Below are 20,635 nucleotides of genomic sequence, written 5' to 3'. Positions count from 1 at the left end.
AAACTTTTATCTTTTTATTATTGGTGCCTTTACATTAATACTGCTGTTTTGTGCTGAGAAAACCAGTCTGTTACATGTAAGGTAACTGTAATATACAACATAGAAATGCAGTCTAAGTTAATTACAACAAGGAACTACAAAAAATATCGTAGGAAAGAAGTCACCTAACATTGCAACTGTGCTTGCAACAAATCATTCCCTTACTTTAGGACTATGCACATTGTGAACCATGGGTATTTACATGTCCCTTATGACCATTAACAACAGAAGGGCTAAAATCAGTCTAAAAAGTTCCAGAACGTCACTATATACTGTACAATCCTCAAAAATAATTTATTACACTGTTTCTAAAAAAAGGTACTAGTTTTCTTTTGTTTTCTTTTGTTTTCTGGTGTTTTCCGAAGTGCACAACATGTGCAAAATGTTGCCTAACAGTCTAAAAACTCAAGAACTGAACCGCATGTCACAATCACAGAGATGAGGTGGTGGAGTCCAGGACTTCCCTTCCATTGCAGACCGTTGGTACATACATACTGGCAGATGCTGAAAGAGAAAGAGGGGAATATCAATTGATGTCACGAGGGACAGAAAGTCACAGCAACACACAGGATTAGAATTTGGATGATCTCAACCATGTCACCCAATTTAACCAAGATGCCCTATGGAAAAGTGAGGACAGGTGACACCAGCAGTGGAGCTGGTGGAGGAGTGCTAGCACCTCTACAAGTCATTGCAGATCTGAGGCTGAGACCTCCTGGAGGAACCTGATTTCTATTTGCTGAGTGTTATGAGGGGTTGGGATGAGTAAGCGTGTCTATGAAGTGCCTGAATAAAATGCATTTTGGGGAGGATTTTGGACCATTGGGCCTCACATAATAGCATTTTGCAAGGTAGCGTGAGCCAACGTAGCTGGAGTGGAACAAAGATGCCTTTGTGGGGTAAAAAGTGAACCTTTGGGTTTTTCATTCATAATTGGCAGAAAATTGTAAGGTCTGATCCCACAAGCTTCCAAGTATTTGGAATAGCCATTCCTGAAATAAAACATATACAATTTTAAATCCAGGTGATAATCTACCTCTTAGGACTGTTTGCTAATCTGATTTTTAATGAAAAAAAAATAAGAAATGATGTGTATATTGGACAGAATGATGAAACATTTAAATAACTGAATTTTAAAGCAAAATTATCTGTCACCCAATCCCAGATTATTTCCTGGCCATAATCCCCTGGATTTCTGGGAGCTCTGGACCAGGATTCAGTAGGTAGGTGCAGATTCTGTTACCCTTATCTGCATTGCCTAATATTTTATTCAACAAGTTTTCATTGCTTCAATGATACGACAATTGAATCTGAGTATCACAGTTTGCTTCTAAATGTGTTTGTGTTTTCACTGTAAGAGATATTACCATTCTGCCAAAGCCTTGTGGTTTTTAATTTAAAAGCAAGCTAGTTTATCCATCTTTGTAAAAATTATCCACTGAGCATCAACAATGTGTTTTCCAATACTCCGTGACATCTCTGCTTACAGCACCATAAAGCAGCTTTTTTGAAAGACACATTAGGTTAATGATAACAGTGACCCAGAGAAATGTGATGCCTTCATCAAAGAAAACACACAGCAAGCAATGACTTGGTAAACCCAATCATCCACTGTAAAAAGCAATTTATGCAGCTGACAAGGGCATGCTCAGCCTTCCAAAACTGGTGCTGGCTGCAGTCCCTGTTGCAAACTGGTCTCTAAATACTCTCAGCATCATGTTCAAAATTGATCATTATTTCTTCAGATCAGTTACTATTTGCTTTCTTTTTTTTTTTTTTTTTTTCATTAGCTCATTAAATATCTCATCTGGAAAATACAGCTATTTTAACAAGATGAATATAGAGGCACACCTGGATTAACCTGCTACCCCAGGAAGGGGTAATGCAGAAGAATCTAAAGTGAACTATTGCTATGAGTTAGGTAGATGGAGTTTCATCTTTCACAACCAATATACATGCTGAAATCTGATATTTTAAAGTGGAAAGGCTTCAAGTCTATGATTTTATGAAGATTAACTGTCAGGTTCTACATTCAGTTTTCAGCTGGTTAATATTCTGGCAGTACATTGATCTGAAGGTTTTATTATCAGTTTTTGTATTACCACTTACTGTTAGCAAATAGAAAAATCAGTACTGCTTGGGAGACTTGTTTTGAATCCTTGTTCTTCTGCAGTATGGCTACGGGCATTTTGCTTTCGTGAGAATCACACACCCAGAACATTTTCAGCATCTGGGGTTCTTTGAAGTCCAACCCACTGAAGGGTATGAATAGCTTGAATACGACTGGATCAGGAGGATGCCAGAGAGTTGGACAAGAGGAATCTGGTGGTAGCTGAGGAGTGAATGGCTTTGCCTTTGGGGTTCCCAGGCTCCCTCCTCAGCAATTACTTGTCTTGTAGTGCCGGGAGGCAGTGTTCACACTGAGAATCCAGCTCTCAGTACTCTCAGAACAAAAGCTTTGACTTCCCCCTACAAAGCTGAGCAATGCTCTGCACTGGCACTGGACAGCTCTGAGTTTCTCTGTGTCATAAAGCAGCAGCCTGAAAGGCTGCTGGACCTCCTAGAGACACCTCAGCTCCATTTCGCCATGCACACCTGCATAGGCAGGCAGACTCAAACTTGTGTGAAAAACTTTCTCTACTCATGCTCACAGGAAGACAGATGTGAGTTAATGATGTATAAAAGCCATAGTTTGGAGTTAGGGCTGGGCAAAAAAAAAGTACTGAGAGAGAAAATTAACCAGCTTGGCTGTAAACAGTTCTTTTTCTGACCCCAATAGAGGACACCTGGAGGAGCTCATGTCTGTGTGCAGCACTCCATGTGGACAGCACTTGAGAGAATGACATTCTGTAAAAATAAGCTAGAAGAGAATAAAAGCTCAGCCCAAGTCATGCAGGTGCTTAAATCAGCCCTGAGCAATCTGGGAAGCTGTATAAGTGCTGATCTCCTGCCTTATGAGAACATCTCTGCCATGCCCATAGAGCACACCCCACGAAAATGGGACAAACATCTCAACAGGTGAAGCAGCAATCTGCCAAAGGTGAATTTTTAGACCCAAACAAATAAGTATGGAAACAAGAATGTCGTCTACCAAGGTAGACATATATCCTGCTTCTCTTCAGCTTTGAAGCTCTGATCTGTATTCTCCTATAGTCCAAACTTCAGCTGTTCTGTGATCAAAGCTTGGTACTTTTAAATCATGTTCCCTCACTCAGCAGCATTCACTTCTACTGCATTCTGCAGTTTGCAGCAAGACGTGGAGCTGGATTCAGGTAACTGCATTTGGTTTAATTAGCTCTAAATTTGACTACACTGATGATTATATGACTCACTAGATCAACCCTCCCTCCATGTCATTGTGATACACATTTAGATCTTACAATTAATAATCTCCAAGAGTGGTTGTGAGATATTTTTGTTTTTCTCTCAGTGCTTGGCCAGTTTTCATGACTGGCGAAAACACTATCGGCACAAAAAGAAAACCAAGCTGACAGCTCTGGGACTGGTGAAAGGAATATTTTAGATTTCTTTTCTTTTTTTTAATAGATGCAGTATGGTTATTGATATTCTCTCCCTGTCTTGCAGCCATTGAGGGAATGTACCACATGATAAAGTGGGTGCAGATAGAAGTGGGCTTGTAGCAGTTTAAAAAAAAGAGAATGTATTTAAATCATTTACAAACAAATGGAAGGGTGAGGAGGAAGGTTTTGCTGTGATTGACAGTGAGCTCTCGGTGTTATTTTTCTAAAATAATCTTCGTAAAAAGAAACAATGCTTTTGTTCCATTGTACTGCATGGGACTTTTACTCTTTCTTCTGTGTCCTTTCTGCATCTCATTGCAGTCCAAAAAGATCCCAAAGATGAGCATATTCAGTTTGGTGTAAGCAGGAAAAGTAAATGACTGAGGCCACCCTTCTAAACTACAAAGTAGCAAGATGTTTGTAAGGCTTGATTTTTGTTTCCCTTAACTCCTTAAAGACATTCCTAAATTTGAAGAGGTAGACTTTTGATCGAAAGGTATGCACTGAGGATGTCTTTCAGTTGCATACAGGCACACACCCACAATGTATTTATCATCCAGCCATTATAATAAAAAAAAATCAGTCCTGTACAGAAGTATCCATGAATCAAAATGGTTTCTGTGTTAGCTGATTTAATAGTAAGAAGCAATTAAAAAAATAAATAAATAAAAGGAAAGATTACCTTTACAAAATTCATAAGGGACAAAAAAATCATGAGACTTACCATTTTGTCAAAGGGCGAAGCTTCTAAAAGTTATAGAGAAACCACAGATTTTGGAAACCCAGCCCCTTTGAGAGTGCTCTGCACTTTGGACACTTAGGGTCATCTTATCTCTCTTCATCTAAGTGTTCCAAAATAGCAAACAGTTTTGATTTCTGGAGTGTGCTCTGCAGCTCCCTTTTCCTCTCTTTTGTATTCGTTGTCTTTCTCTACCTGTAGCTTGTATTTCAATTAGCTTCCAGGTTAGACTCTGTTGGCAGAGCTTTGTGAACAAGGTGCTGTGTGTTCCCGTCGTTGCTTAGTTAAGCTTGACAAACAAAACACTACAGGTGACCTTTTTTTTTTTTCCCTTTTAATCCCCCAAAAAATCTTTGAGCACCTCACCCAGAAAATGAGCAGCAGCCATCTAACAAAATCACAGATGTGATTCTGCTTGGGATGAAGAGAATGACAATGCAGAGAAGGCAGAGCAAGTGAGCTGTGCTTGCCACACAGCACTGTGTCGTTCCTGCTTTCAAAGAGTATTGCTCACACTCTGCATACAGAAATGGTTTATAGCATTCTCTCTGTGTGTTTGCTGTAGAACTGAGCTTTTTCTTTATAACTGGCAATGAGATAGAGCCGCATTTTGGCCCAGGTCCTGCCAGTGTGTCTGTTTGACAGGAGTACTCCACAGCAATCTGTTGCTGCACTGCTGTCAGAGTGACAGCAAGTGGAGGGTCCTCCTTGCTTTGTGCTGAACAAGCTGGAGCCTGCTGCAAGCTTTCTGCTGGCTTAAATGAGCTCCAGAGCAGGCTCTGACCTCATTCCCATGGGAGGAGAATGAGTTTTTTCCTCTAGTCACAAACGATGTGATGCTTCCATATCAGCCCAGCCTACAAAAGGGCTTTTTTTTTGCTGGTTAAAAAAAACCAGCTTTGCCTTTATTTATCCAAATAAACTGCATCCCCACGCCCTTATAACAAGGCAGCAGTTTTGCTACTTACACTGGGAGTATGTGGTCCCAGTTCCACTGACACTGAACCTGTTGAGATGGAGTCTGTGAGTGACCACGTTCTTCTGGGGTTGGAAGAGGATGATGTGCACCTTGGGTGCGAAGAGGCAGCCCAGCACCACGAAGCCGCTCAGACTCACGGAGATGCACATAGTGGTGGTCTGCACCTGGAAGAGAGCAGGTGCAAAGTGCTGTGTTTTTGTATGGAATCTCTGAAATTCAGAATGTCAGAAGCATCATAATATAACAGTAGGAACCACAATCCTGGGCTGCACTGATGCTAGTGGGCTTGAACATCTGTCTCATTCCTACCTTGTTGTATGGTTGTATGAAAGGTGTGTTATGTTGGTGGTACACTCTGTTTCTCTGCATATCACAGAACTGTAGAATCACAGAATGGCTTGGGTTGGAAGGGACCTCAAAGATAACCTAGTTCCAACCCCCCTGCCATGGTCAAGCATGAGATCATGCTGCTCTGATCATTTCTGTGGCCCTCCTCTAGATCTTCTCCAAAAGCTCCACACCTTTCCTGAGCTGGGGCCCTCTGACCTGGATGCAGTACTCCAGACGGAGCCTCGTAAGGGCAGAGAAGAGAGGGACAATCCCCTCCCTCTCCCTGTTGGCCACCTCTGTTTTGATGCAGTCCAGAATACTGTTTGCCTTCTTGTCTGCAAAAACACACTGCTGGCTCATGTTAAGTTTTTCATCTACCAGGATCCCTAAGCCCTTCTCAACGGGACTGCTCCCAAGAGATTATTCTCCCAGTCTTGGAATTGTCCCGATCCAGGTGCAACCTTGAACTTGGCCTCATTAAACCTCATTGGTTTTATATTGGTTCACCTTTTGATTTTGTCAAGGTCCCTCTGGATGGCATCCCATCCTTCTGCCATATCAGGGTGTTGTCAAGGGGTATTTGACTGAGTATGATCTCTCTCTGCTTAACACAGGAATGAGAATGCTCTGTTTCTCTCACCCCTCATATACTTGATTCCTAAATTGGTCAGGAAGTCCTCTGTAATGCAGCAGCTGAGCAAAGCTGGCTACAGTGGAAACCAGGCTGTGTGTAGTGTGCTTTACATTGCAATTAATGCCTTAAAGCTTCCATGTGAAAACAAGTTTAGCCTCCAGCTTCAACTCTAATCAGAGAACTTTAGCAATCTCGTGCAGAGGCATAGCTGTTATTTTGAGTAAACACAGCAGCTGGTGACATTTGTCAGATTGACCCTGAAAAGTGCCCTGACTTTGAGATAGAAGGACTGAGAAATAAATTGTTTGGAAGTACAGGATTTTGGATTCATTGCCTTGGGCAATTTGTTAGTGCAGCTTTGCTGTCAATCTATCTTTCTCTTAGTTCACTCATGTAATTAGGCACCAGTTTACTGGCTCATTTTCAGTTTATTTTCTTCCAAGCAGGTTCCTTAATTAAGATGTTGAATTAAAGTGCCTTAAACTCTACTACTTAATTTAAATGATCATACATCCATGACTCGTTTTGCCTTAGATGCACTCCTGCAGTCCTTGGAGATCAGCCTTCTACCATGGAAATGCTTCTCACATCTCCTTGTCAGAAATAGTTATTGCAAAATGAAAATCGGAATAAGGAATGGACTTTGTCTCTTTACATATCCTCAGAGTGCCACGTGCTTTGTCAACTGTAAGAATAATTAAGGTGACCATATAACTGGTAATCACTCTTTACCAAAGGTGGATGCAACAACTTTTGACACTTGACATCACTATGACCAGTTTAACACCCAGACTTTTCCCATGTTACCTGCATTTCTTGAGGTGATCAAGTGAAGAAAAAAAAAAATTCCTTAAATGTGCTAGGTATTAGAGCTGCTGTGAATTTGTCTGTGCTTATTTAGTCACAACAGGTTTCATTTTATCTTTGATTCTAGAGAACTCCTATTTGAAATCAGTGTGGACCTCTGTGTGAAAATTAACAGTATCAGAGAAGTCTGTATTATCCAGAAGCTCTCCTTTAAATATTTGACAGTGCAATTAAGAGATACAGCTACCAAACACAGCAGTTTCTGGGCTCTGCTTCAAGATCTAGACTATCTGGGAACTAGTTTTTGGATTGCTAGAGGACTCAAGGGGAGTCTCAGAGGAACATCAGGTTGCCCTGCTGCTGCTGGGAAAAGGATTGCTGTTAGGAGGCTGTGACTTCTAGGAATCTACTTCCCCAACCTGATTGTCTTCCAGGAAGAAATAAATGGCATTGTGGATCATGTGTGAGTAGCTGATATTTGACACTGCCTCTCATAACTTCGTCATTGACAAGCTGATGAAGTAAGAATGAGAGAAATGTACAATAAAGGTGAACTGAAGATTATCTGGACTACTTGTTCATATTCATTTTAGATAATCTTTCAGTTTTGTGCTCCTCACTAAGAGAAAGATACTGAGGTCCTGGAGTGTGACTAAAGAAGGGCAGTGAAGCAGAAGTCTTACTGGGAGTGACTGAGGGAACTGGGACTGTTCAGTCTGAAGAAGATGAGACTCAAGGGAGACCTTAGAGCTCTCTACAGTCACCCAAAGGGTGATTGTGGCAAAGTGGGGATCAATCTCCTCTCCCATGTAACTATTGATAGGACGAGAAGGAATGGGATCAAGTTGTGCCAGGGGAGGTTCAAGTTGTATATTAGGAAGACTTTGTACTAAGGAAGAGTGTTGAAGTATTGAAACAGGCTGCCCAAGGTGGTGCTGGAGTCACTGTCCCTGAGGATGTTCGAGTAGAAGATAGATGTCACACTGAGTGACATGATTTAGTGGACATGGTGGTGATGGTTTGATGTTTGGAGATGATGATGCTAGTGCTCTTTCCAACCTTAATGATTCTATGAATCTATGCAAAGGCCGTAAAGATGATGAAAGGTCTGGAGGAACTGTCATATGAGGAGATTCTGGGTTGCTCAGGGCAGAGAAAAAAAGGCCAAAATGGATATCAGGTGTATATGTACCTCATGATGGGAGAAAGAAAGAGGGAGCCAGACCCTTCCCACTAGAGCCCAGTGACAGGACACTGGCAGAAAATGATAAACAGGGCATTGTTTATATATAAGAAAACCATGAAGATAGTCACACTGGCACAGATTCCCCAGAGAGATTGTGGAGTCTTCACCCTTTGAAATATTCAACACCCCACAGGACACAGTCTTGAGCAGTCTGCTACAAGGGTAATACTGCCTTAAGCAAAGTTGAGTTAGACAATCCACAGACACTGGAGCCTATGGAAAAATGTGGGCCTTCCTTCCTTCCTTCCTTCCTTCCTTCCTTCCTTCCTTCCTTCCTTCCTTCCTTCCTTCCTTCCTTCCTTCCTTCCTTCCTTCCTTCCTTCCTTCCTTCCTTCCTTCCTTCCTTCCTTCCTTCCTTCCTTCCTTCCTTCCTTCCTTCCTTCCTTCCTTCCTTCCTTCCTTCCTTCCTTCCTTCCTTCCTTCCTTCCTTCCTTCCTTCCTTCCTTCCTTCCTTCCTTCCTTCCTTCCTTCCTTCCTTCCTTCCTTCCTTCCTTCCTTCCTTCCTTCCTTCCTTCCTTCCTTCCTTCCTTCCTTCCTTCCTTCCTTCCTTCCTTCCTTCCTTCCTTCCTTCCTTCCTTCCTTCCTTCCTTCCTTCCTTCCTTCCTTCCTTCCTTCCTTCCTTCCTTCCTTCCTTCCTTCCTTCCTTCCTTCCTTCCCTCCTTTTTTTTTTTTTCAGGAGGGAGAATCCTAGAAATTAGTCCCTAATAATAAAATCTCAAGCTGATCAACACTTTTTTTTTTTACTGCTACTTTATGTTTCTAAGATAGGTCATTAGTGATGCCACCAGTGTTGGAATACATGAGGATGGCACAAGTTGATGTCACAGGTTTTCATGTGACACTGCATGGAAACTAAATATAGGCTTTTCAAAAGAACACCAAAATTGTAGACATATACGATGGGATTTTCAAAAACCTGCTAACGTTATGAAAGTGTCAAAAAAGTGTCAAAATCTTTTTCTGTCCACTGAATAGGACTCAGATTGGCTTATATGGAGCTTTTTATTCAAATTAAATGCTCACAGTTGCTCTGAAAATCGCCCTCAAGAGATGAGGTTTAAAATGTTACTTGAGCAATCAAGTCATGTCCCTCTTGGCCATTAGTGCCTGTGCTGCCCTGTGGTGTGACAGTATGAACCAGTATTACTCTCCTTTGTGTATGGCTTCCTGATTACTTTGAATGTCAGGAGCTTTTCCCCAGGGCCTGCCTTAAGCTTTTCCTTCATTAGCTTTGAGCCATTACTCGCCATTCTAACTTCCCCTGAGACTGAATAATTCTTTTCTTTTTGTTGCCTTGAAATTATTTGTAGTCTGCGATCACGTCTCCTTGGGTTTGCACTTGTCTAGACTAAATATATTTAGCTCTTTTACTGTCACTCTCCATGTCCTATTGTGTCGTTTGTTATCTATTCTTGTTTTCTCAAGGTTTTCAGTACCTTTTCTATGCTGAGAGAACTGGTCCAGGATGGTCACACTAGAAGCATGTTAAGTGGTATTATTAGATGTCCAGTTTTCCATGCTAAATCTTAAGCATAGTACTGCTGATAATACCACCCTAAGTCTTCTATCTTTCTTCTGGGCAGAAAGTTGAACTAATTCAGTACAATTTACTGTAAGGGCCAACTCCAGCAAGCACTTCTCACATCATAATAACTGTGAGATTTCCAGTTGAGTAGACCAGTCTTTTTCTGAGATAATTTTCTTTGGTCTAGAAATACAATTTTATTTAATCTGAATCTTTTCAAAATTGTGTGACAATTAAATCAATTTACTATTTTTAAGGTTATTTACTAATGTTGACCAATATTTTCTGCTCAGTGATATACTTACCTTCTACAAAATGGAGAGAGAATAAATTGTTCTATATTAAAACATAACATCTGTTGGAAAGAAAAAAAAAAAAGGAGACTAATTGCTTCAGTTTTTAATTTAAGGCCTACCTCTACCAAATAACTCTGTGACTCATGCATGCTCATGATCATGCTCATGATCTACTATTTTGTTGTTGTTGTTAAGACTATAGCTTCATATACTGATGTACTAGTGTGAATACACCTCTGTCCTGGGGAAGATCATGGAGCAGAAACTCCTGGAAGCTATGCTAAAGCATGTGGAAGAGGCAGAGGGGATACAAAATAAGCAGCATGGCTTCAGCAAAGGCAGGCCCCACCGGAACAACCTAGTGGCCTTCTTTGATGGCAAAACTGCATTAATAGATAGGGGAAGAGCCACTAATATCATCTGTCTGGACTTCAGTAAGGTCTTTAACACAGTACCCCATATTATTTTTATCTCTAAATTGGGACAGTATGATTTGGTGGGTGGACTGGATGGATATGGATGGGTGGATATGTGAGTAACTGGTTGCAAGATTGTATCTAGAGAGAAATCATCAATACATAAATGTCTGGATGGAGATCATTGATGAGTGACGTCCCTTTGGAGTCAGTACTAGGATTGATGTTCTTTAACATCTTCATCAATGACACTGACAGCAGGGTTGGGTGCACCCTCATTAAGTTTGCAGATGACACCAGACTGTGTGGTATGGTCAACATGCCCAAGGGATGGGGTGGCATCCAGGGGGACCTAGACAGATTTGAGCAGTGGGCCCAGGTAAACATCACAAGGCTCAACAAATCCAAGTGCAAGGTCTTGCACTTGGGTTGTGGCAACATCCACTATCAGTACAAACTGGGGAATGTAAGGATGGAGCACAGCTCTGCTGAAAAGGACTTGGTGAGACTGGTGGATGGCAAGCTGGACATGAACCAGCAGTGTGCCGTTGCAACCCAGAAAGCCAACTGTATCCTGGGCTGCATCAGAAGAAATGTGGCCAGCAGGGTGAGGGGGTGATCTTGCTCCTCTACTTTGTACTGGTGCAACCTCACCTGGAGTGCTGCATCCAGATGAGGAGTCATCAGTATAGGAGAGATGTGGACCTGTTGGAGCACGTCCAGAGGAGGGCTTGATTCAAGTGATTGCACGCCTCTTCTACAAGGATGGGCTGAGAGAGCTGGGGTTGTTCAGCCTGGAGAAGAGAAGGCTGCAAGGAGATCTGAGAGTGGCCTTTCAGTATCTAAAGGAGGGCTGTAAGAAAGAAGGGGACAGACTCTTTGTCAGGATCTGGTGTGATAGGACAAGAAGAAATTATTTCAAAACAAAAGAGGGGAGATTTAGAAGAGATATAAGGAGAAAGTCTTTTACAGTGAGGGAGATAAGGCATTGGAGCAGGTTGCCCATGGATGTAGATTGTCTGTAGATGGTCTGTCTGTCCCTGGAAACAAACAGGGCTCTGAGCAACATATAGCTGTAGATGTCCCTGTTCATTGCAGAAGAGTTGGACTATGTGATGTTCAATGGTGTCTTCTGACTCAAACAATTCCATAATTCTATGCTTCTAGTACTTAATCTGTGTGCTTTGCCCCTATCACAGTGAGGTTGACAGTACTAATCCCTTACACCTTCAGCTATACCTTCACAGTTCAAATTGAGAACATCTTTCTTAGAAATGAACTAAAATAAGCTAATAAGCTTAGTTGGACGTTAACATTGAAACAGTTTGTGAGGGATCCAGGTGACAAAGGAAGTGAGAGAAGCTTTTAGTGAATGATGACAGGGTTCTTTAAATTGATGCACATGATTTATGGAAATATATATCCAAAGACTTACTCTGTAGTCACTGGATGTCACATAAAATATGGGGAGAAAGGCCAGCCAAATGATGCACGTTGTGTACATTGTGAAACCGATAAACTTGGCCTCGTTGAAGTTCTCTGGGCATTTCCTTGTTTTGAAGGCATACACAGTACATAAGACTACGAGGATTACATCATATGTTAAGGAGATTAACATACTGGAATCTTTAACATTGCATTTCAATATGACAGTCTCTCTCTTCTCAGGAAGAGTGTACCTCCTGGTGCCAGGGGCCTCCAAGATGAGCCACACGGACACCATCACAATCTGTACCAAAATGAGACTCAGGCATATGAAGACCTGAGAGCTGGGGCTGATGAACTTAGGCCTTTGAGCACCGTTCTTTACGCCATCAAATATTCTAGCTATGCAGTTTGTTTTTGTCAGGAGGGCAGAATAGCAGACAGCAAAGGAACTTCCTAGCCCCAAACGACGCAAGGTGCAGATAGCTGGAGAAGGCTTGGCTATGAAGAAGAATGTCATGCTGTAAGACAGGAAGACCCCAAAGAGCAATATGTAGCATAGTTCACGGCCAGAGGCTTTAACTAGGGGAGTATTGTTGTGCTTGATAAACACTGCAATGACCAAAAAAGTACAAATAAAGCCCATGCATGCAATGGTAACAGGACCTATTGCCCAAGCATCTTCCCACTTGATGTAGTCTTCTGGTAGGTCATAGCAGCCAGTCAGATCAGCCGTGGGCCATTTTCCTGGCCCACAGTCTACACAAGTAAATTCATCAGCCAGGTACTCGTATGTTTCACAGGGAATACAAATCCAACAGCAGACATCTCCTGGTTGCATATTCTTCATCTCATTGGGAGCACAGGGGTCACTGCACTGGGAGACAGGGATAGAGCTCTTCGACCAGTGGATGGAGTCTACCTCAAGTGACAGGGTTTCTGCCCAGTGACCAACCTTCACGTAGGAGTATCTGTCTCCAGTGTATTGGAAATTAAATACATTGTAACGACCTATCCCATCTCCATAGGCATCAAACTTGACTGTGCTGTCAGCCACATTGGGAGGATTGAATGGAGCTGTGAAAAAAACAGAAATAGAGATTTTATTATCAGAACAGAAGATGACCTTATTAACCCTTTGGGAAGAACAGCCTTCTGACAGTTTATACAGTCCAACTCAAGTGTCAACAGGTAAGTCAAGATGTCTGTATCTGTCCGAGATATTTTTGCCTTGTTCAGAGGTGGAAGACCAAAAGGGCTAAAATAATTTCCCTTTACTGAATGAGAAATAGTTGTAAATGTGGAGAGCTGTGTTACCAGTATCCTTATCTTTTTACTCCAGGTACTAACAAATTCTTTCCTGTTTTCTCACAATGTGTATAATTGTGAATTTTCACATTCTTTCTGGGAAGAAAGAGTTCCACTATTAACTCAGAGTTTTTTGACGAAATTCAACTATTGTAAAATAAGAAAAAATTAATTGTCAGATCCATACATACATCAGTGTTTGGTCCAACAGTCTGGAAGTAAGCTGAGTAGAGGATCCATTTTTATGATAATAAAGTAAGTCTGAGGTTCTCAACAATTCGTATTATATCTTCTTAATATCTTCCTGTGTTTTAGGAATTTAAGAAACCCTACTGCTTTGCTTCAGTTTTCCCATTTTTTGATCATTTTTAAAATCTGGTCTGATCTTCCTAGAATGTGCTGCTTTGGTCTTATATCTTGTTTGGGGAATAGATGAAAAAATCGCAAGCTGGATCTGTGACCTTCTGTGGGAAATCAATATTGTAACACTTCCAAATGATAAGCTCTAGAGAGTTTTTGTTTTCCCTCCACCCGAGGTTCATGCAGGGAATGAAGAATTATTAAAAATGTGGGAGGAAATTGCATTTACTATGTGCTATGTGATTTATTGGTCATTTGCTATAGCATCAAAGGTGAATGTCTTAAAAGGCGGAAAGAAAATTTTTTCCTTTTTTTTTTTAACATTGATGAGCAATAAAGGTGATTTCATTCCCCGTGTCTTTGGTTACAGAAGTGGTTCCATTGTCATTGCTGGAATAAATCTTTTCCCCTGCATCTATGCCCATGCTGTGCTTGAGCACCAGCAATATTGTATAAGGATGTAATATATTCTTCCACTTCAACTTCCAGATACTCTAGATTTGTTGCAGTAGATTTATTTTATTTATTATTCTATAAAGCACTGAGGCCAAATTCTTGCACCTGTTTTTTGTTGTTGTTGTTGTTGTTTTGTTTTTGTTTTTTCCTGCAGAGCACATTGCAGCACTTCCACTAAGGTCAGCAAAAGGAACAGTAATTTTGGCACAGAAGCACTGCTTGGAGGGTTGATGCACAACCTGAACCTCTGCAGGAACTAGACCTGAAAGCACATTTCTTCCTCAACCTTTTTCTTACCTTAGGGCAAAGCAGGAAGATAATTTAGTTCTACATATAGTCTATCCTGGTTTTGAGCCAAGACTCTGTTCTTATCTCTGCCCTCTGCTGTGTTTTGCCCCCTTACCTGCATCAATTACAGTGGTAGACAGCCTTGGTTTGAAGGATTACAAGTCTGTGTGGACAAGAAATGAATATTTTTTCCCCCTTTTTTCTTCAGTCTTGGCATCTAGTTGTGCTACAGTCCCATCCAACAAGACCTCTGAGATCACAGAAATTAAGGGTAATGTAAGCCCTCCAAATGGCCAGTCCTCCTGGACATAGCATGCTCTAAATTAAACAAGTAGCTAGATTAAAAATATAGGCCAACAAGAAGAATACTAAGCAGCTCCCTTTCACTCCCTCTTCCTTCTCATACATAGGCACGCAAGCTCTCTCAGCCAGAAACAGCATTAAAATGAAATCATAATGCAGCACTTAACAGTTCTCCAGTACTGTGTTGTCATCACCAGTGTCTTATTTCATTATTCATAACACTTACATAGATTGTAGAAGTTGTTAATATAGCAGCCCAGTTTGACGATCCAATTTATTCACTTTAGTGTTGTACAGGCCAAGTTCTGAGGTGTGATGACAACTTGTGACGTCTACTGGGACCAGTGGTAAACAAGACAACTTGCAAACTGGTTGCAAGGCTTAATCTTCTGTCATGTGCATAACTTCAAGTACATAAGTACCCCAGTGGAAATGAAATGAGGGTCAGAAATATCATCATTTTGCAGGAAAGAATTCCCTCTATGTAGCATGAGTAGCATAGTTCTAATAGAGTATTTATCATTTACATAGAACAAATTATTTGCCTCGGACTTTGCAGCTAAGTCCAGATGGCAAATAAGGTAATCTCATATAGAGTTAGCTCGAAACTTATGTGTATATTTCCTTCCACGAGGCTGTTCCCACACTACAAATATGACAGAAAGGTTTTTGTCAATTTGTTTTAAATCAACCACAGCTTGTAGTCGGAAACATCCAATTTTAGTGGTTGCTGACGGAGGAAAATAAATGGCACCCTTTCAAATGGAGAGGATGAAGTCATTTAGACAAACAATGATGTATTAAATTATACTATGGTGAGCCAAAGCATACAGATGAGCCCAGTGGGTGGCAGCAATTAATATAAATACTGATCAAAATACAAAATCGCTGATGCATTTTAACACATATTTATCAATATACTTTAGACTCTGTAGCATCACTCCCAAAAATCAGGTTTTCGGAAAAGGTGATCTAATGATAATAATGAATATAAGATGCTTAGAGCCAAGTACACAGCATCATAAGAAAAGAAGGCATTATTTTCTAGAGTAAAAAGAATATTATTTGCCTATTGGCAGATGATTTTCCCAGAGATGAAATGTCAAATTCATGTCAAAGAACTCTGAGAATTTTGCCATAGTTAAATTTCAGTTTTGTGAGTACACATATTCACACTGGATATTAGGAAGAATATTTATTCTCAGAAAGAGGGGTAAGGCATAGGCATAGGCTGGTTAGGGCGGTGGTGGAGTCACTGTCTCTGGAGATGTTTAAGGAAAGGGTAGATGTAGTACTTAGGGATATGATTTAGTGGGTTATAGTTGGTGGATAGTTGGACTAAATGATCTAAGAGGTCTTTTCCAACCTTAATAATTCTCTGATTCTCTGGTTCTATAATATGGTCATTAAAACAGGTATTTCTGGCAGGCCTTTTTCAGAGTTGTGGCTGCACTGTTTTGGATTCTTCCCTCAGGAGATGAGAGACAAGACTCTCTAGGTCTACCTGTGTTATATGAATAGCTATATGAACGACAATGCATACTTCATCTCCTCTGAGCTGTGTCTTTGACTCTTTTCCTCTCCTTGCACTTCATGAAGTGAACTGTAATACGCAAAACAGTTATCTGAAATTCCATAAAATAAGGAAAAGGAAAAGAAAGGGTAATTAAAAATTATTTAAACCAGCAATGATTTGCACTCCAGCTTGCAGCAGTTTAGCAAGGAAAATACAAGAGCAGTGCCATCTAAAAGTGGAGGACAAACTCCTCTTGGTTCAAATAACAAAAGAAAGACTGCAGCTTTATGACTATTTTAGTATCAGGAATAGATAAGCAGATAGCACAATTTTCATGTAGTGAGTTATGTAATTTTGTTTCTGTCTTCTTACAGTGGGATCATCTTTTCTAACAATCACATAAGTCACTAGTATAAAGCTATTATATTTTTTCTTATATGCAGTTAGAAATAGGTGAGTTGCTTTATCATTTTTTTGTATCAGTGCTATGCAACTCTTGGTGATATGAAAGTATTCAGAAGGAAGTTTCTGAAAGGAAGATTAGTTTAATTATTGATCAAAAGCTTTATTTTAAACAGTGGTATAAGAAATCCTTTTTGAAATCATTTGAATCCACACATTGTGTCTGTTAGGAGAAAAATACTTAGAATCATAGAATCGTAGAATCATGCAATCACTAAGGTTGGAAAAGACCACTAAGATCATCCAGTCCAATAATCATCAAGCCCTCACCATGACCAATAACCATGTCCCTGAGTGCAACATCTACACCTTTCTTGAACACCTCCAGAGACATTGACTCCATTACCACCTTGGGCAGCCTGTGCCAATGCCTCACCACTCTTTCTGAGAAGAAAGGCTTCCAAATATCCAACCTGAACCTCCCCTAGCAAAACTTGAGGCTGTTCCCTCTCATCCTATCACTGCTACCTGGAAGCAGAATCTGACCCCACCTCGCCACAGCCTCCTTTCAGGCAGTTGTAGAGAGAAGTAAGGTCTCCCCTGAGCCCCTTCTCCAGACTGAACAATCCCAGTTTCCTCAGCCACTCCCCATCAGACTCGTGCTCCAGACCCTTCTCAGCTTTGCTGTGTTCTCTGAACACTCTCCAGAGCCTCCATGTCTTTCACGGCATATGCGCAGCCTTACCACTTCAGGATCTTTTAGACAGAGGTGAATAGATGTAGAAAGCAAAGTGGTTTAAATCCTATTTAGGCAGAGGGAAACTTTTAAAAGACAGGGAGAAAATGAGCATCATCTTACCAGACTAGGAATTAGATAGTTTTATTCGCCAGCAATGTCTTTCGGCCTGTTTCACGTACACAGCCTTGCATGTGCCTGGCACGGATCTGAGTGTATAGGTGTTATCTGATAGAAAACAACATCTGTAACACTTCCTGGAGGCAACAGTGACGTGCATGCCCACATCTGAGAACATCTTTCATACTCCTTAAAACATGTATCTGTGCTGTGCTAGCAGCATGCATTCTCTCAAAGCAAGGTGCAGATCAGAGGCATTGTTCACTAGCCATTTTTCACTAGAGGTTCATTAGGAGGTAATTCATTAGTATCAAGGCTTGATGAAGGCTTGGCAGCTAGTGAAGCTGTGGGATTTCATGAGGTAGAGAAAGGAATGTGAAAAGGAATATTGCGTGCCTTAAAGATTTTTGGCCAATAGCCTGTAAGGAGATCATTGTGTTTTAAAAGAAACACAAGAGGGAAGGATGAGAGTTACTGCAAAGTTCAGTAAAACCTCTTTGGTCACGCTAGATGGTGCTGCAAAAACTCTGAACTTCTGATATAAGAAAAAGAAGCTATTTGTTTATGTAATGGAAAAATATAGGTTTTTTTTTCAGTGCTCCACGCTCCTTCTTGTTACGTATCCTGAGCAATGCCTTATTACAGCACTGTAAGGAAGAGCTGAGATAATAATATAAGAACAGGATATGTTGTGGTTTCCCAACAGACTCATCTACGTGTATGATGCCTTGTTTTGAAAAGTATCACAAAGAACCCTGAGAATTCACATATATTTTCATTTTCTTTTCATCCTATTTTTTAGCAAGATGCTCTTTGCTGAGGTCCAAGTGACTTATTTCTGCTTGGTTGAACATTCAGATCAAGTTATGGAGACCTGATCCATCCACTCTTGTTTCTCTCTCAGTAGAATGTTGATGGTTTCATACTTGATTGGCAGGAAGGACACTGAAATTTGACAATTTGAAAGTTAGTATAAGGAATGCTTGCAATGAAGTGTTTCTGGATTGCACCTCTCCACAATTAGTAACTAGTAAATGGACTTAAATTATCACACAGACAAGTAATCACTAATAAGCTCTGCACCATCATTTCTGGATGTGCTTGGGTTGTATGTAACACTGATTCTTCTCTTTCAAAAAATATGCACAAACATTTGAATAACTTATCTGTTGGCTCAGTTTGACTTGGAAACATCTTAGACAGGATGGAGAAGTGTACTACATGAAAATGTATAGCAACATGGGCAATGTAAGGATATTTTGTGTGGGAGAGTTGTGGGATTGCATCTGGTTACAACCATCCCTGATTAGTTTTTTGTAAATCTGATTTTTTCCTATCTATGTCTATGCATTTTCCATTTAACTCTCTATGGTTCCTCTTCCAGGTTAGAATATCACTTGCTATGGGGAATCTTAAGACCTTATATACCCTCAGGATTAGCAGTAGTCAGGCATGGAAAAGTTTCTCCAGGACTAGCTGCAAAGGTACTCCATGCAGCTATCTGGTTAGGCATACAACAATCCAGTCCTACAAAAAAGTGACATTTCTAGGGTTCATCTTAAAGTAAGATAGATAGATCAGCTGAACTTTACCTGTGTTTTTGTTTTGGCCAACCGTAATGAGAGTAACTAGCTCAGATACATCTAATAAAATAAACGAAGGGTATAAAAGATTTGAGAATTTTATTCATTCTGCCATTTTTCTCAGTTTAACTGAGTGAAAAATTTCTTGCCTACCTACCTGCCTTACAAAACACTTGCCCTGAGAATAAAGTTTTGCAGTTTTAGGTGTGTACTGCTCCCTTGCTTGTGTAGCTCTTAGACGTGTGTGGGAATCTTAAGGTTTGGAGAAAATAAGTTAGATTCTAAGCTACAAACATTCATCAAGGGGATGTAATTTTCATTAGAAATTCATTCTTTCTTTTAGGTAAATGAAGAGAATTGAAAGGGGACTTCTAATTTATCAAAGACTTTTGATTTTGAAAGCAAAAAGATGTGCATATTTTTCAACCATTGTATTTTACTATTAAAATTTACAAAAAATAATCCCCTGAAATGAAGAAGATTTCTTGAAGTTCTTTGGTAAAATTGCATTAGAAAATACCTAACCATTTATGCAAAAGTATTCAAGCTTTTTATTCCCTCTTTTTTCTTTTTTTTTTCCTCATGTCTATTTGGTTGATAATTGATATGAATGAACTGTGAGATTCCAATGTAGCAATGCCTTTCAACTGATGCCACTCTTTTAATTTAAGATTACCCACGTTAGGAAATGGCTGGCACAAGACACAAAATGCATGCAAGGTAGTTTATACTAGCAATCAACTTGTAATTGCAAAGGAAATTAAACTGTAACTTTAAACAGCCTAACTCCTCCCGTAGGCCAATTAGTTATTTCGTAGACATAAGCAAAGATAACGCAATCCTATTATGAAGAATTACGGCCAATGTTATGGTGACAGTACAAAAGCTTGGGAGCTGGAACTGTAAATTCTGGGTTGGCCTGAAGAGCCAGATGAGTTTCCTGGTGAGTTGTCTGGCATTTGCTAGACCATTAACATTTGGGGGTCAGGCTTTCCCTGCTCCGGAGCTGTATGAAGGACATTCTCATTTAACCTCGGCAACAGGAACCTGAGCCATACCTTAAACATCGATTCATCTCTGATGTAGCTGAGGCTACATTTAATTTTTTGTTGTGTTTTTTAAATTCACTTCCTTTTGGACTAAGAGAGGGACTACATTAAGTCACAGGAACACAAATCTAGCTTGTTTTGGAGGCACCATTTCATGATGTGTTGCATCCCCCAGATTGCATATAGTAGCTGATGGCTAAGGAAATGTTGAATAGCTAGCAAATTCTTTTGTCGTTCTTCCTTTTGGCCTAAAGGAAACATGAATAGATTAAGTTTTTTTAAGATATTAAAGGATGTTGGTTAAAACATCCTCTCCTCTGTGGGGATTTGAGGATTAGAGAGGTGTTTCCAGACAGTGCTCTGAATAATTCAGTTAGATCGTTCGCCCTTAGAGATCAGAACCAAATGAACCTTGAAATAGACCCTCTGGCAGTTATTTCCTAATTGGCAAGATATGAAGACACTCCCAGTTCAGGTGAGCTGACAAAGATTTAACTGTATAATATAATAGCATTTAGTAGTAACACTGTAGATGTGATGGTCTAGGATTAAACAAA

The 20,635-nt window shown here is 40.3% G+C and overlaps 1 protein-coding gene across 6 annotated transcripts in view; it reads right to left on the bottom strand.

Moving 5' to 3' along the window:
• The window catches only part of GRM3 (glutamate metabotropic receptor 3), a 108,718-nt gene continuing 88,083 nt past the window's right edge, over positions 1 to 20,635 (bottom strand). For 5 of the 6 annotated variants that reach the window (XM_052681025.1, XM_052681027.1, XM_052681023.1 and 2 more), the window contains 3 exons: positions 11,968 to 13,034; positions 5,268 to 5,442; positions 1 to 543 (listed from right to left, as the gene is read on the bottom strand). In XM_052681025.1, coding sequence (XP_052536985.1) covers positions 470 to 543; positions 5,268 to 5,442; positions 11,968 to 13,034 — 1,316 coding nt within the window. In that variant the 3' untranslated portion in view covers positions 1 to 469. The remainder of the gene's footprint in view (positions 544 to 5,267; positions 5,443 to 11,967; positions 13,035 to 20,635) is intronic. The other variant, XM_052681028.1, reaches the window with a different exon arrangement.

This window comes from Tympanuchus pallidicinctus, unplaced genomic scaffold (genome assembly GCF_026119805.1).
Source record: "Tympanuchus pallidicinctus isolate F22 unplaced genomic scaffold, pur_lepc_1.0 scaffold19, whole genome shotgun sequence".
NCBI lineage: Eukaryota > Metazoa > Chordata > Aves > Galliformes > Phasianidae > Tympanuchus > Tympanuchus pallidicinctus.
The sequence above is the reverse complement of the archived record's forward strand: the minus strand, read 5'-3'. Positions and strand labels throughout refer to the sequence as shown.